Genomic DNA, 18,230 nt, shown 5'->3' with positions numbered 1-18,230 from the left:
TTCAGGATGAGTTTTCTGGGTGAGGCTTACCATCTCCACTCTGTCTTCTACTGGTATACCAGAGTATCCAAGGCCCAGTGATTTGTAGGGAGTAACGGTTTATTTATCTACTGTCCTGGAGGCTGAGAAGTTCGAGAGCACAGGACCAACATCTTCTTGACATGCAGTGAGGCCATTTGGCTGCATCCAATGGAAGACAGAGCAAGCCTGCCAGCCTGGGGCACTCTTCTTCCAGAGGCACAGGTATCTTTATGGGGACTCACTCTTAGGAGCTCATCTAAACCAAAGTACCTCCCCAAATACTATCAACATATAAATTTGCAGATTAAGTTTCCTGTACCAGACCGTTTGAATGGCACATCCAAACCATATCACTTGCTTAAAGAAGTTTAGTCTACAGGACACCAAACTTGGTCACACACAGTGGCAGAAGAGTTATGTGATTTGAACAAGGTACTCACACATTCAGTGTGGACAGCAAGTGCAGATCTCTGCAGGAGACATTGTAACTATCCCAGTCAAGACATTAGAGGATTGACTTCAGTACCCACTTTGATGTTAAGTCATGTTTTTGTCAATGTTAAAATCTTACTAAATAGTACACAAATACTATAGAAGTTTACACAAGATACTTGAGTATCCTGGTTTGGGTGTCTTTGGGGGCCCTGGATATAATCTCTTGTAACCTGGGAGATTTGGGGCTTCTTGGGCTTTTTATTTAACTAAAAGGACACAGTCTTCAACCTGCATTGTGGTTGTGGTTATAGCCATTGTAGTTATGACCAGTCAGGTAGGGTGCATACCCTGGAGGGCTGAAGCATCACATTTATTCAGAACTCGAGACTGGGAATCTGACATCAGGCTGAGGATAGGCTTAGCTCACCATGAGGGCTCTTTTCTTGGGTCACAGATGTCATCGTGCTTTTGTCTGCCCTGTATGGCTGTGTCCTTATCTCTGCTGATGGACGTAAGAACTTGCAGAATTAAGGCCTACCCTCATGACTTCATTTCACCATTGTGTCTTACTTAAGAACCATTTCTAAATTACACTCTGAGGTCAGGGGAGTTAAGAGTTCAGCATATGAACTTGGGATGGAGTGGACACCACTAGGCTCATCAAAGTTATAATCGAGAGACTTCTAGAAAAGTGCTTCTGTTTCAGTGTGTCCTGCTTGATTGTCCTCAGGCTTCCCATGTTAGGTGCTGTTTAACACTCTTGGGGACCAAAGTTTAAGTAGCTGGTGATTCTCTGTATTAGCAGGTGAAACACTCCACTGTGTTGATGAGCATGAAGAAAACGATTGGTTAAACCCTTTGCCAGTTGTTGGAGTGGCACCTTCAAAAGGCTGAAGAACCCTTGTTGAGTGTCCCAGAAAGACTGTACTTAGGGATCTTCCATCTGTGAGATTGTGCATTGGGCTGGCTGAGTCACTGTGGAATACTCTAGACTCTGGCTCTGGCCATGCCGACGTGTTAGAAAGAATACTGAAGTACACCAATTAGTCACTTTGTGTCCCCGATCAGCCTCAAGACCTTTGATTTATTTTGCAGGGAGGCTGTTTCCATCAGCATCCAGGCCTCCCTCCAACAGACTCGCCTTGTTCCTCTCTTGCTGGCCCATCAATTCCTTGGGGCAAGTGTTGAAGCACAAGTGACGATCGCAGTGGCCATCCTCACAGGGGTTTATACTCTGGTAATATTTGAGGTAACTACCATGCATGCTTCCTATGATCTACCCATGCCTGTGATCAGGACAGTTTGTCATCTGCTTTGATAGACTCAACTTTAGTTAGTCAAGTTAGAAAGGTGTACTTCTCTAAGGATTAGACTGTCCTTTGTTCTAGGTACAAAAGGTAATTGCCCCCAAATAGTTGCTGAGTTATGAGCACCAACCAAAACAAGATCAGGTGTGAGGGGATCAGAACAGCTTAGAGAGATGTCTGTAAGTTGTCATCTATGTGTTTTGCAGTTGAATTTTCAATGTTGAGTCTTTGAAGATACAAACACACAAAGTTTTGTTGGATATGCATTTTGCAAATATTTTCTTTTAGTGTGCCTTATAAAGTTAGTGTGTCTTATAGATTTAGTGTGAAGTCCAAGAACTTACTGCTCAGCTCTAAGTTCCCTAAAATATTTAAAGTTTTAGCTTTCAGCCAGTGTCTGTGTACGTCCTAGACAGAGGTTCATTTTCAGATCCATGGATGTCAAATTACTCTAGTACCATTTATCAAGAAAGTTTTCTCTCCTCTGCTGAATTGCTTTTGTTCCTGTATATATTAAAAACGGGGAGGGGCAGAAGGGGTTGCAGAGGCTGAAGAGATGGCTTAACGGTTAGAGCATTTGTTCTTGTTGCAGAGGATCTGGGCTTAATTCCTGGAATTCACATGGAGGCTCACAACTGTGCATAACTCCCATTCCAAGGGGTCCAGTCTCTTCTTTTTGCTTCCATGGGTACCAGGAATGCACATAGTGCACAGACATACGTATGAGTAAAGCACTCATATACATAAAATAAATAAATCTAAAAAAAACACTTAAAAGCAACTAGAATCCTTGTGGGGCATATTCCTCAGTTCCTTGTCTTGGCTCATTCCCCCCTCACCTCCTCTCACACTGTCTTGATCATGGCAGGTGTGTCCTGTCTTCACACTAGAGGGAACATCTCTCACTTGCTACATTTCCCCAAAGTTGTTCAGTGTGGTGGTCATTCTTGTTCCATATCCACTGTATATGCTTTTATAGTCTGTGAACATGGCATATGTCTTGATTTATTTTGGCTTTTGTTAAAAACATCATTGTACAGACCCTATTCTATTTGGTTTCTGCTAAATCTTCACACTTCCTTCTCTTCAGAGCAATTGGAAATGGCACTCCATTTTCTTTTGTACAGATGTTCACTGCAAGCAGGGCGTGTAGATGACTCTTTAGGTTAGTTTTGTTATCCGTCATTTTTCTGATCTCATGGGAGTTTGTTTATTTTTGAGATTCTTGAGATTTTAAAGATAGACCATTATAGCCTCTGTACCGGGGGTGGTTTTATTTTTTCCTTTATAATCTGTATTCCTATAATCCCCCTCTTTACAGTAGCTATAATAAAGTGGTGAGAGTATGCTCTCTGATCACACATACAGGACTTCCAGCCTCCACCATGCTTAAGACATCAGTCATTGTCTTTTAGACGCTGCTTATGAGACTGGGGAAATCCCTTTCTTCTCCGGTTGTGCTGAGAATTCCTCCCATAACCGGGTGTTAGGTTTGGAGTGTACTTGTCTGTGTCAGTCCCTGTGGTCATTTGATTCATTTGTATTAGCTAATCCGTACACCAGATTGATTTATGTTAGGACATACATGGGGCACACTTAGGTTATACAAATGCTTTACTAAGTGACTGTGACTCCAATCCTCTTAGCATTTCTTTAGCTCTGACCTGCAGATTTTGATCTTTGCATTTCAGCTTCATTTAGTTTTCTCTTTCAAAAAACTCAGCACATTTATTTTGCTATTATTATGTTGTTGTTAGGGGGAGGGGCAGAGTATTGATATATTGTCCAGGCTGGCCTCAAATCCTTGGACTCAAGTAATCCTCTAGGCTTAGCCTCCTTGAGTAGCTGAACCTGTACATACATGCTACCATGCCTGGCTTAGGTATATGCTGTTTAGTTAGCAAACTTAAGCACTTTTTCTGTTGTCTTTCAGTTATACAATTAGAGTTTGATGCCCACATGGTTAGAGAACTTACTATACATTCAGTATAAGTGCATTTATTTTTAAGCTCCAAGGTTTTTCATCTGACTTGATTTATGTTTTGTGGACTGAAACTTAAAATTAAATTTCTACTTGGTGACATCACTATAATTTGCAAATAAAAATTACATATGCAACAATGTGTGAAATTCAAACTCTGCCCTTGGTTGGTTTGTCCCTAGGTAAAGAAGGAAAAGAAAGTTGTAGCAGTGTTAGAACAGTTATGTTTTAGTTTGTGCTTCTATAATTCTGTGCTTCCACAATAATGTAATGTTCCCTCATTAGTGAGGGTTCCTGTGGGCGGGGTGATGTCTCTGGAAGTTAGGTCAACATTGTTGTCTTCCTGGCTTACACTGCTGCTGTCTGATCCACTGGCCCAAGGAAGCAAGTCCTGGGGAGAACCACTAATCCACCCACTCACTCTCACTATACTTTGTTGCCACTGATTCCTGGACTAGCCACTGCTATCTGTAGCTGTGACCTGTTTCCTGGTCTTGCCTTACCTGTTCTGCATGGGAGCTTCCTTATCATGCCTGTTAGTCAATGTTGAGGCTAGCACCTTGAACCTGGCATGGAGCTAGCTCAATAAGTAAGCAAATGCCCTGAGTGCCTGCAGATGTTTGAGACAGTGCCGAGTTCTCAGTCTCGTCAGCCTGACCCCTGAACACTGCCCACATCAATATTTTAGTTTTTGTGCCACTGACCCACAAGTAATTGAGCAGGAGACAAAGGCTCAGTCAGGGGTCCCATATTTCTCTAATAGCTGGATAGGACAGAGCCACTTCAGGACATTCCTTGGATTATTTATACCTCTGATCCTATGGTGGAGGTAGAACTTATTGGTCCTTCCTTGGTGTTATATTTCTTATCTTTGTAAAGTCCTTGCTGAAAGCTCAGAACAAAGTTGGAGCAATCCTTCTAACTCTCAGACTTTGATCTGTAACTGGGTCTTGGCCTTGGAGAATTTCCCAGCATAGCATACTAAAAATACAACCACAGTTAAGATCTGCAGGCTGAATAAAATCACATTTAAAATATTTTGGACAGTCTTAATGAAAAGGAGTTCACAGCATAAAGGAGATGATGCGTTTCCCAGACATCCACCCTGGGTTCCTTTCTGCTGGAAACACAAAGGCTCATTCCTTTACCCTGTTATCAAACAGAGGAAGAATCGTGCAGCCTCTGTGTGAGGCCAGGCTTTGCTGCTCAGGTCTTTTTGTATTTGGCTTATGCATTATGCAGCATTTGGTTTAAAAGCTAGTTATGATCTTCTGTAACAGCCCAGGACCCGTGTCTTCCTAACCTTATTCAGCCTGTGCTGTAACCAATTTCCAGGCACAGCCTGGCCCGCATACCTGTACTTCAGCCTAGCTTTCTAGGTCTGTCCACCCAACCTACCTCACCTACCTCACTGGCACCCTCCACAATCCTCAGACTTAGCCTTGGTACCACATCAAGTGCCCTGGCCTACTCTGAGGAGTCCTATTGATGCTATCTTCAACATGATGCTTGGGCCAGGACTGATATCCCATACACCATCCTAATCCATGTATCCTCTTGAACTTATCCCAGCCTACCATACCCAATCTCCTTGCCTCTCCAGTCCAAAGATCCTGTGCACCAACCCAGCTGGGTGAGTCCATCTGACCCTTCTCTGCTTGCACTTTCCTCAATCTCTATCCTACCCCAGGCCCACAACCAGGACCCTGGCTCATACTGGTATGCCTTACCTATACCCTTCCCAGCCTCCAGGTTTGGGCTGGGTGGCACATCCTTAGTGCCAGCGTTTTGTGTCCGCATCAGACTCACAACCAAGGATAGAAGTCCAAATGCTCAGTCTCATTGCAGAAACATAAACAACATGAAAGATTAAGATAGTAAGCATGTCCCCTGCAAAATCTGCCAGTAGAAATGTTCTCCTGTGAGAATTACCTAGGTGAACCCTCAGGACCAGGAATGTAAAGGAACAATTATAAACATAATTGAAGAATTAAGAAGTTTAAAGATGACACAAAGAAATAGCTGAATAAACTTAAAGAGAATAAATGCCTGAGAGATGCCCAAGAAACACAAATAATAGGTTGAAGAAAATGACAAAAGCAATCCAGGATTTGAAAACCAAATTTACTAAGGACCTAGAAATAATGAAGAAACTCCAGGTGAAATGAAGATGGGATTGAAAAGCTCAACAACCCAATTCGAAAACTCAGGGGAACCCTTACAAGTAGAAGGGATCAAGCAGAAGGCAGAATATCAGGACTCAACAATAAAGTGGAAGAATTAGACCACTCAAGCAAAGAATATGGAAAAAGTCAAAAGAGGCACAAGAACGGGATATGCAGGAACTATGAGACACCGCGAAAAGACCAAATCTTCAAATTATAGGTGTGAATGAAAAAGAATCCCAGGTCAATAATCATAGAAGAAAACTTGCCCAAACCTAGGAAAGCGGTACACATACAGATACAGGAAGCACACAGAACACCAGATAGAGATCAAAAAGAAACTCGCCATGGCATGTCATAGTTAAAATGCTGACTATACAGAATAAAGCAAGAGCACTGAAAGCTGAAATAGAAGAAACATAAGTCACATGCAAGGCAAACCCATCAGAACAATTTTTTTTCCTCGATGGAAACCTTAAAGTCAGAAGGAGCAATCCCCTGTAAGTTCTAAAAGACCATGGATGCCAACCTAGACTACCGAAGCCAGCAAAATTATATAACATAGTTGAAGGAGAGACAAAAACTTTCCATGACACAAACAGGCTAAAAGAATTATGTCCAGCCTGGTGTTGGTGGCGCACACCTTTAATCCCAGCACTCGGGAGGCAGAGGCAGGCAGGCGGATCTCTGTGAGTTCTAGGCCAGCCTGGTCTCCAGACGAGTGCCAGGATAGGCTCCAAAGCTACACAGAGAAACCCTGTCTCAAAAAAAAAAAAAAAAAAAAAAAGAAAGAAAGAATTATGTCCATCAAACCAGTGCTCCACAAAATACTGGGGGAAAAGGTCATCCATGAATCTCAAGTTGGTTATGCCACTCCATGCCATATTCCCAAAGGACTCATGTCCTACTCTACAGATGGGGTCTAGAGAGAGGAATCAAATGAAATGAAGAGGCAAATAGGAAAAATGGAGGAGAGGCTTTAACTTGGAAGAAATTAATAACTCTGTGTTGTTTGAAAAATCCACAAGGAATCTATTTTATATTTACTCCAAATTACACATACTCTTTATAACACACACACACACACACACACACACACACACACACACACACACACACACGTATATGTGTGTGTGTGTGTGTGTGTGTTTTTGAGACTACTCCAAAGTGTATCTTTGGAGCCTATCCTGGCACTTGCTCTGTAGAACAGGCTGACCTCGAACTCACAGAGATCCGCCTGCCTCTGCCTCCCAAGTGCTGGAATTAAAGGCGTGCACCACAGATGACCGGCTCCACATAATATATATTTAATAAAAATATACATCCAAATCTATGTAAGTGAAGTTAGGCTACTTGAGGTGATAATGCTTTCCCCAAGAGTTGTAGACTATCTTAGGAAATCCCCAGTATCAAGCATGAGAAACCTCCTTTGGTCAGGGGAAACAATATCGGCTATTGCATTTGGTCCTGTTTGAATCCTCAAAGTTGAAGTTCAGAACTCAGAAGAATCAAGCTGGATATGGCCTGAAAGCATCTTCCCTGAGAACTAACTTTCATAGTACTGGAAGGTGCTATGCAAACTGCCAAGGGAGTATTCAATAGTCCTACCCAGATGTGATGCCCATGAACCTCAAGAAATAACCAACAAGCAGTCTATACTTAAAGGGGTAATGGTGGCACTTCCGTCTTGGCAGTAGCCAACATCTGTCTAGTTGAACTCATGGCCTGATTAACAGGAGGAAAATCAGGCCTTATACTTTCAATGTAGCTAACTACAAAAGGAAGCCTCTTTGGAGAGAGAGAGGGAAGAGGCTGCATTTCAAAATGCAATGTGCACAGCACTATGCTGGTTCAAGCAGTTAACTCTGAGGCAGGTTGTCTGAGTTTTCCTTTGTAATGGTTTGCAGAGCTGAAACTCAAATAACACCTGTGGCCAATTACTGTTCCCCTAACCCCCAGTTATTTGCTCATCTTCAAGCTTCTTTTTACCATTGTTCTACCCAACAAGTTTTCTCCATTACCTATTTCCAAAGGTTTCTTCTTTGAAACAGATTTTAGAATTTCAGGAAAACTTGGCTTACACGGGTGCTATTAGTGAAGTCAATTTTCCTATCCAGAGTGTTTCAGTCCATCTGAGGTTTTTAGGTTATTAACCCTTCAGTCCTAATGGTGTTAGAACCTCGCCAAAGGCAGCAGCCTTCGTTTATTCCTGAACATGAAGATAGTGAACTGACTTGGGTGGGTGGGTAATGGCCAAAAGAAACCAGTGCAGGAAGGGTAGTAGTGACTCAGAGAAGAAGATAATGATGTGGATAACCAGCATGGGGAACAGGGAAGAAGGGCATGCACCTTATTTACCATGTGTGAGAAGCTTGCTCTTGTCACCAGGGCTTCCATGGATGAGGAAATATGGCATACAGAAGTCAGATCACTGTGTAAAGTCCTTGGCCCAGTAATGGCAGAGTGTTTCATCTTTAATGGCTGCCTTTGGAGTTTCAGCTTCTCCGGAGGTGTAGTGCTTCTCCATGTATACAAAATATGTAACAGAGCCTGATGTCTAGCCATAGCCCCTAGTATGGGTCTTCTTTGTGCTCATATAGACAGACTAATAAACGCCCATCCTTAAGATGGCTGCATAATAGGCCTGTGGCCATATGGATATGTACAAAATGACCCGAATGGACTCAGTCTTTCCTTGAGGATATAAATATGGAACAATGGTTTGGAGGGATGATATGAAGACTAGACTCATCAGTGATGGCCTTGTAATTAGAAAAGCAGCCTGGTGTGAGACCAGTGGGCAAGAACATGGAAATGTATGAGGCTCTATTATATGTGTCTATGAGCATGTGGGTTGGTGTGAATATGTGGAGGTTGGTGTGTGTGTGTGTGTGTGTGTGTGTGTGTGTGCTGGAGCACACCAGTTAATATGTGAGTAAAATTATGACGCTGTGTGTATGTGAGGTGGTCTGGGTGCTCCCTCTTTGTTCCTGTTACTGGTTCAATATTCATGGCTGGTTTAACCTTTCACCTATACCCGGAGGTTCATTAGTTTGTTCCTCTGAGGACTAAGCATTCCTAGAAGTGGGGGCAGGCACTGTCAGGCAACTAGAACACATTATGATGATGTGAGTGTACCATACCTCATCCCTTACCATGATGTTTTTTTATGTCTTTTTATGTTCTCATCCAAACTCCTCCAGGAGACAGTTCTCAGGGTCACCTGGGAGAGTGAGTATAGCAGCCATGCACCTTAGGCAGAGGTGGCTCAATCTCACATTAGATATGAGGACTGGCATAGCTACTTTCTCCCAAATGTGGTAGCCATGACATGGTATCCAGACATGTAACAAACAATGCGTCTATCCACCTTCTCTCTCACTGAAGTGCCTTCACAAGTGGGGAGGGGACAGGGTAGCAGGGTGTGGCTTCTGAGCCCCCTTGTTATTATCATCTTGATCTAATTTGTGAAAGCCTTAAAATGCCAGTTTGCCTTAAAATTACATTTAGACTTAAGATGGTAATCTTCCTTGGGCTATTTTAATAAATGGATTTATGGAGATAGGGATGTACTTGTGGAATAATAAGATACAGGAGAGTGTCTTAGTTTGGATTTTCTTGCTGAGAAGAGACACCATGACTATGGAACTCTTATAAAGTATTTCATTGGGGCTGGCTTATAGTTCAGAGGTTAAGTCCATTATCTTCATGGAAGGACGCATGTATGGCACTATGCAGGCAGACATGGTGCTGGAGAAGGAGTTGAGAGTTCTACAATTGGATCCACTGGCAGCAGGCAGGGATTGTCCCACTGGGTGTGGATTGAGCATCTGAGATCTTAAAGCCTGCCCCCAGTGACCACTTCCTCCAACAAAACCACCAACAAAACATCCAATAGTGCCACATTCTATGAGTCTATGGGGGGCATTTTTATTCAAACCATCACAGATAGTCTCCCTGTCCTTGGTCATGTGCTAGTGATCAAGGGATGGTGGCTTCTGGCTGTGACCAGTGTGAAGTCATTGGTCCATCTGTGTATGGAAAACCAAGGTCTTAAAGGCATCCACTAAGTATGAAGTCTCATATCCTTAAAACAATGTCAAGTCTACAAATGGCTCTGTATTCAGGGAGTATACTGCTTTATATATGGTATAATATTTAGCACTCAGGATTATTCCACATCAAACTACATTTTCCAGTTGTTTCTTGCTACCAGGATAAACTTTGAGATCCTGACTTGTGGTAATCTTACTTTATTCATCTGCAAAGTACAGTAGCTTCCTAGTTTATTGTGAAAGAGAAAGGCAGCTTTTTCTCTGCTGTGCAGATGGATTGTGTTGGTAGAATATTCTAATTCTCTGTACACTGTGTGTGGAACCCAGGCTGGCCTTCATGGGGGCAGGAGTAACTAGAACAGTGCCCTGCTGGCCCACATGAAGCTTGTACTGGCTTTACTGATGTGATGTACTTCTGCACTACTTGCCATCTGGGTCCACTCTGTCATTCCTACCCTCACTGTCTCCCAGTAAGGCAGATTTTCTGGGAACTTTGTAAGTGGCAAGTCAGTTCAATGGGAGGGTGCTATGATCCCCGGGATGCACGGTGAGCTACCCCACTTTCCTTTGAATTTCTGCATGCTCATGTACTAACTAGGGTGTGACTACAACTGTAGGAAAGGGGTAGAAATGGTCCCTGACAGGAAGAAAGGACTCACTCTCTCGTGTGGTTCAGTGCTATCTACTCCATGCCTTCAAATCCCATGTTGTAGACAGTACTCTTATCCTCCGCTCTCCCTTTCAAAGCTTCTACACCCAGTGCCCCACAGTCCAGAATTCACTCCCAGTCCCTCATAGCTCTATGCTCCAACACAAACTCATGCCTATGATCCAATTATCCAAGCCCCTTAGGCACATCCACCCTCTTTAGTATAGCAGGTGACTTCCTGCCAATATCTTTATAATGTAGAAGCCATATTACTCTCTTCCTATTTCTTCCATTAGCTATTTGAAGTCTTCTGTTCTGCCTTAAGGCCTTTGTCACACATTTGATTGATTTTTTTAACCTCTCTAGCACTCCGCTTTGGACTACTTTATGTTTTAGCATATTAGCCAGTGTCTCTTGGTGGCTTACTGTTGACTTTGTTGTAACTTTCCAGGCTCTTCTTGCTCTGCATTGCTTGTGATGCAGGGTTGAAGTTTGCAGAGCTATTTCAAATAAAGGGAAATGCTTTGGGGGCATGAAGGTGGATACATGGCACCTCCAACTTTATATATCCTCAGCATTTGTTGGGGCTGTACTTACAGTTTTAAGGTGAGAAATAGGATGAAGTCAGCATAAAGCAAATATTGTACAAGAGACATACAGAATGTGCTCAGGGTGTCGGAGACCCAGCACATGGCCTTGAGACTGATAACTCAAGTCTCTTCAGAGGGAAAAAGATAAATTGACAGGATCCTTAGTATCTTTGAGGCCCTGGCCCCAGCCCCAGACCGGACCTTGCCAATTTTGCCCTTGGACAAGGCCACAGTACTAGGTTCCTTTTGTCTTTTCATCAGGGCCTCTGAGAAAGCTTTGGTTTGGTATGGCTCTCAACAACTAAAGGCATTTGACAACAATGAACGCCTTGAGAAGAGATTTATGCCTCTGTGTGAGACAGATGGAGACTTACTGCTTAGGCTGTAATCCCTAGTATCCTTGGAATGTCACAGCTAGTGCAGTCCTCAGTTTTCAACAGTAGTCAGTGCTAGCAGCAGACAGTAGCCACCAACCAATATTGTATTGTTCTCAAACAAGACTTAGATTCTGAGAACCCCAGTTCGACAGAAACCAATGCCAGAGTCTCTGATAACTAGAGTTGCGGCTTTCAGGTCTTGAATTGTCAGGACCCTCAGTCTTTGACAGTGGCTCATAGTACAGTTCTCAAGTCTTCAGTTCTTCATGCTTGGTCACTCCTTGGTTACTAGACCACATTTACTCTTCTCTAAGTCTTTCCTGTCTTCTTTAGCCTCAGTGCTCCTCTCTGTCTTCCCATTACTCTAAATCTGCCAGCCCCTTTTATTCCTGTGGTCTCTGTTCCCTATTTTCATCATGGCCACTATCTGAACTTCAGGTGCCCTCAAGTCATCATTACTGCTGTTGTTACACCATAGCCACTGCCTTTACAGTTGTGGTAACATCTGTAAAGTTGTTTTATGCCAAGTTTAGCCTTCTTTACTAATGATAAAGGTCAAAAGTAGTTATGAGAAGGCCATTTGGGAGAAACCTCCTATTTGGCCTAATGCTGCAACACTAGGAGGCACCCAACACAAAGTAGTCTTCTAGCTGCCTTGAAAATTGAGTGAAGCAGCCAGAGATGGGGCATGACAAGAGTGTTTGCACCAATCACAGAAGACTTATATGTAAATGAATGTCTGTGTGTGCCTTAATCTCAGTGCAGGGGAAACCGGATCATTGAGAGTTGACCAAGGCTGTTTTTACTTAGAGTCCTTCTTCCCTCTCTCTTTTCTTTTTCTTTTGAGATAAGATCTCATTTGTTTCCATTTGAGATAACTGCTCTTACAGTCCAGGCTGCTCTTGACCTTACTTTGTAGCTGAGAATGACCTTGACCTCCTGATCCTCCTGTCTCCCACATCCCAATTTCTAGTGGAACCAGTTGTCTGGAATGTTTACAGCAAAAGTATCTCTCCAGCTGTGGTGGTAGTGGATCCTCTGCAACTGCTAAAGTGTCCTCAGAGTGCTTATGGTGTGTTAAAAGCTGGGCTTCTGAGATTGATGACTACCTTAAATGCCATCCTAGAGCCTTCATCCAGTAGCTGATGAAAGCAGAAGCAGAGATTCACAGCTAAACACTAAGCCAAACTCCTGGAATCCAGTTGTAGAGAGGGAGGAAGGATGTGCAAAGGGTTAAGACCATGCTGGGGAAACCCACAGAAGCAGCTGACCTGATCAAGGGGGAGTTCATGGACCCCAGACTGACAGCTTGGAAACCAGCATAAGACGGAGCCAGGCCCCCTGGATGTGGGTGTCGGTTAGAAGACCTGGGCAGTCTATGGGGCCTCTGGTAGTGGATCAGTACTTATCCCTAGCATAGGAATGGATTTTGGGTACCCACTCCCCATAGAGGGATACTCTTTCAGCCTAGGCCCTCCCCCAAATGATGTGACAGACTTTATGATCCCCCATAGAAGGCCTCACTCTTTCTATGGAGCAGAAGAGGGATGGGATGGGGGCTGGTGGAGGGCATGGGAGGATGGGAGGGAGAGGGAACAGGGATATATAAAATAAGATTGTTTCTAATTAAAAAAATAGCTGGGCTGCTGATGGCAGTGTGGCAGCTACCAGTAAAGTGACTGCAGGATTGACAGGTCTCCACTCAAGACTGTCAGGCATAAGGGAGGTGCCTGCCAAATGGCCACTCTTGGCAGTTCTTATCATTTGCAGAAAACATTAAAAAAGATGTTAAAGACTTAATGAAAGCTCAAAAAGACTGGCAATGTTAACAGCATTAGCACTTCATAGTATTTATCAGTCTTAAATAGTGCTTATATCTTGCCCCAGTGTTCAGAGAAAAGAGTCCTCTGATTTATTTCATTGTAAGGACACAGAGGTCTCCATTTCCCCCCCATTCATCCCATCTTTTGGGAGAGAGAGAGAATGAGACAATGTTTCACTGTGTAGCCCAGGATGACTGGAACTCATTGTGTAGAGCAAGTTGCCTAGAATTGATTATGTAGAGGAGACTGCCTGGAACTTGCTGTGTAGCCCAGGAAACCAGGAACTCAGTGTGAATCTCCAGCCTTAGCCATCCAAGGGGGCTGATATTCCAAGTGCGAGCACTACACCCAGCTTCCTGATGGGCCTTGAAAACTGATTTTAGCAGAATCTGGGATTTCCAGAACAATGCAGAGCATATTCCCACTAGATAGCAGAGGGAACACACACTTGAATACGGGAGAGGCATCCTTCACCTGCCATTCTCCAGCATCACTGGTGGCTTTCTGCACTACATTGCCTCGTGTTATGTTAAAACTTCTAACAAGTTAATAGACTCGGGTTGCTGGAGCACACACTGTGTTCTGTTTGCCACAAGACCTGACATTTCTTTTTTTCCTTTCTCTCCATTTTTTTTTACTTAAATTAGAAACAAGATTATTTTACTTGTCAATCCCAGTTCCTTCTGCCTCCCCTTCTCCCCTGTCTCTCCCCAACTAACACCCTACCTATCCCATATCCTTTCTGCTCCCCAGGGTGGGTGAGGCCTTCCATAGGCCTTCAGAGTCTGTCATATCCTTTGGGATAGGGCCTAGGCCCACCCCCTTGTGTCTAGGCTCAGGGAGTATTCCTCTATGTGGAATGGGCTCCCGAAGTCTATTCCTATGCTAGGGATAAGTACTGATCTACTACAAAAGGTCCCATAGATTTCCGAGTTCTCCTCATTGACACCCAGTCCTATGCTGGTTTCCCAACTATCAGTCTGAAACCAAGAGTTCCCACTTGTTCAGGTCAGCTGTTTCTGTGGGTTTCACCAGCCTGGTCTTGACCCCTTTGCTCATCTCTCCTCCTTCTCTGCAACTGGATTCCAGTTCGGTTTAGTGTTTAGAGCTGTGAGTGTCTTATTTCACTTTGATCAGCTGCTGGGTGAAGGCTATAGGATGGCATATAAGTCAGTCATCAATCTCATTATCAGGGGAAGGCATTTAAGGTAGCCTCTCCTCTGTTGCTGAGATTGTTAGTTGGTGACATCCTTGTAAATCTATAGATATTTCCTTAGCACCTGATTTCTCTTTAAACCTATAATGGCTCCCTGTATTATGAAGACCTGACATTTCAACATCCAAACTGTAGTAGTTCCAAGGCCAGAGGTCACAGAAAGTCACTCAGCCCCAGTGACTATTCACATCTGAAGATGGGGTGAGGCAGAGACCAGACAAAACTGGTTCCAAGTAAGAGTGAGGCTTAGGGTCTGAGCACTGATGTGATGCCAACTAAGCAACTTGATCTATATTTGATAATAGTCACTTCTCTCTTCTCTTGCCTATTGTTTACTTTTGTATTGCTGTGAGCACATGTCACAGTAGCTAGCATGCTGTGGCATCTATATACCAGATCATGTATCACGGACCTTTAAGTTGTTACCTAGATCTGGGCTTCTTAAACTCTCTCCTACTTACAATCTGTTTTCACCAAAGGAATCTTCACATAACTCTATGAGTACAGGTGCATAAAATAGGTATGTAAATCAAGCATTTATAGACAATGAATCATAAATTTATTTCAAAACAATTCTTTTGTATATAATTTTAAAGACAGAAAATTTCTATACTAACAAGATAGGTAATCTTGCTTGTTTTTACATAAAAATTATATACTGGATGACTATTTGAAACCACAGGTTGGGGAGCATCCTCAATGCTTTTCAGAATCTATCCATACTTTGATTTTACAGTGTTCAATGCTGAGGATGCCACTTCACAGAAATATATGACACAAGATGCCAGAAGTAAATTTAGGGCCATTTCAGGCTTTGGTTGAAATTTTGTACTAATCTCAAGTCAAAATTTATTTCACTTTTAAAATGAAAGCTAGGTCAGAAACATGAACAATTTTTAAAATCAAACAATCTAATACCATGAGCTCCAAAGACTGTCTAATTTTATTCTTACATGCCAAAGAGTGACAGTAGTAAAACAAAGCCTTTGAATTTGTAGTTAAGCAATTGTTTCTGTAAGTGTGGGACACTTAAAGCGCTGCAGTTCATGGCCTGCAGGAGTGGTAAGGCTGATTGTGCTGTTTCAAGCAGGCATTGTGTGATAACACTTTATACAACACCGACTAGCATTGGTGGAAACATCTAAGATTCATTAGATGTTGATTTTGAATTTTTTGTTTGTTGTGTGTTCAGGGACCATTTCCTGTTACTGACTGTCACATTATGTTACACAACTCCATGTGGGTTTGCAATTCATAGTTTAACGAGTTGGGACCTAGATTACAGGCTGTGCAATTGAAAAATTTACTTGCCACCTTTGAAGTCTGTTCCAGTCAGTGGAAGGGATTGCTCAGGCTAGCAGAGAACCGAGGATTAGCATTCCATTCAAAGTTGTGAAACATACAGCTCCCAGAAAAACTAAAAAACAACCCAAACAAGTTTCCCTGCATTGTCTTGCATACCTTGAGGACCACAACTGTGATTCATTGAGAACACTGGTAGTTCATTATTGGTTTTGAGGGTCATTTTGGGTTTCTGTACTCTATAATGTTGTGGCCAGACTCTGAACCCCCCAAACCACCAAGAGACCAGATCCGATGCAAAAGCAGAGTCTGTTTAATTTAGGAGCTAACACTTTAACTTGGGTACCCAGGGCAGGACATATATTGGGGTAGAGCAGGAGGAATGTCTGGTGGTTGGCTAGTTACATAGCAATAGTGTCAAGATTGGTGCACCTCCAAGCCTTGGGCAACCTGTCCTGAGTTGATTGGTCAACTGCAGCTGCAGAAAGGTTGCTATGCCTAGATAGAGGTCATCCCTCTTCCTTCCACTATTATCAGTAAAGCACATCTAGAGCTCACCAACTAACTTCTGATTGGTTCATTATCACATGGAGGGTATCTGGCAGTTGCTGGAAATCCTAGTGATTAGGGCAAGGTTAGGCAAGGTCCAGGGCTCAGCACATGCTGCTGAGTCAGGGGCCTACATCTTTCTGGGTCTTTTTTGCAGCCTGTCATGGCTGCCAAAGCAGGAGCCTGGGGAGGGTCTGGGTGCTTCATTAACACACACAGAAAATGACAGGGGGAAGCTGTAGCTTGTGAAAGCTGTCTCTAAAGTGCCTGAAACTTCTGAGTTAAGTGCATTGATGTGAAGACTCCACACAATCACACAAAATGTTTAAATTCATCTCTTTGTGAAGCTTCCACCGACTTTTAATGTCAAGTGTATTAAGAAGCACTTTCGATCAACTGTAACAATTCTATGTAATGCCTTTTGAACACAAATTCAGAGCCATCTCATGCCCGCTGCTAAGAAATGGAAACAATCTAAATGTCCACTATTTGATAAGTAGGCAAAACCGGTGGAACACAGACACAATTGAATACTATTCAGTCATAAAATGAATGAAATTCTGTCCTTTGCAACAATGTGGGTGGAAGCAGAGATCATTTTGTGAACTGAAGTAAAGCACAGAAAGAGGCAATTCCTCCAGTGATCTTCCCCATAAGAGGAACACAAAAAGGCTGACGTCACAGATACTCAGTGTGTATTGTGGTTACCAGAACTTGGACAGAGAAAAGAACTGGGGAGATGGGGTACTTTCCTTCTCTTTCTTCTTTGAGACAGGTTCTCACTATGTAGCCATAGTTGTCCTGGAACTTGTTATGTCAACCAGGCTGGCTTTGAACTCACAGAAATCTGCCTGCCTCTGCTTCCCAAGAAGGGGATTAAAGGTGTGCATCACCACTCCTAGCTTTGAGGTATTTTGAAAATTAAGAAATGTTAATTGCTTGAGGAATAGACACATACGTCTAGGAGACAGATATGATAGGGAGACAGGAACATTACAGAGTGCATGGTAACGTTACAGATGGTAACGTCACAAGACTGTCAATAAATGCATATATGGTTCATAAGCAAGATCACATAGCATTTGCCTCTTATTTTGCCTGGCATATATAATTCATATTTCAACTTTAAAACATTAAGAAATGATCTACGGGCTGTTATGGGAAAATAAAAAAATTAAAAACTAGAATGCAGCTTGCCTTGGAACCATAATAAAAGGTAGCAGACAGGCCATCCATTCTGAAAGATGCTTTACCAGTTTGAACAAAAATGAGAAATGTTAACACAAACACAAAGAGGTTTCTGAGCATTCATTAGCTTCCTGTCCTCACACTGCTTTGAAATTTAATCTCTCTTCAGTTCCCTACCTATTCTTTTATTACCTTTTATCCCTCATGTACACCAGAAAACCAAGGTTTGAAAAATCGTTGATTATTTTAAAAATGAGAAATGATGAAATCAAGTGTAGGCTCCTGCGACCCACCATCCTCCCAATCACATGTGACTCAATGCTCAGCCTGGCTGCTGACTGCTAGACTCTTACCTGTATACACTGAGGACATAACTACTCCAAGGCATGGTTAAACGGAAGGTTTTTATTGTAGATGCGAGGGAAAGAACAGCCAGAGGCATCTGGGAGAGTCCAGAGCAAAGAGAGAGAAAGTTGACCATGGCCAGCAGACTTCACCAGGCAATGAAGAGGTGTGTGTGTGTGTGTGTGTGTGTGTGTGTGTGTGTGTGTGTGTGTAGAAATGGAGAGAGG

At 42.9% G+C, this 18,230-nt stretch overlaps 1 protein-coding gene across 1 annotated transcript in view; it reads left to right on the top strand.

The window, feature by feature from the left end:
• The window catches only part of Oca2 (OCA2 melanosomal transmembrane protein), a 282,759-nt gene that overhangs the window by 37,192 nt on the left and 227,337 nt on the right, over positions 1-18,230 (top strand). The window contains exon 8 of the mRNA XM_027404737.2: positions 1,552-1,705. Within this exon, the coding sequence (XP_027260538.1) occupies positions 1,552-1,705 (154 nt within the window). The remainder of the gene's footprint in view (positions 1-1,551; positions 1,706-18,230) is intronic.

This window comes from Cricetulus griseus, chromosome 3 (assembly GCF_003668045.3).
Source record: "Cricetulus griseus strain 17A/GY chromosome 3, alternate assembly CriGri-PICRH-1.0, whole genome shotgun sequence".
Taxonomy (NCBI): domain Eukaryota; kingdom Metazoa; phylum Chordata; class Mammalia; order Rodentia; family Cricetidae; genus Cricetulus; species Cricetulus griseus.
Note: the sequence above shows the minus strand (reverse complement) of the source record. Positions and strands in the feature narration are given on the sequence as shown.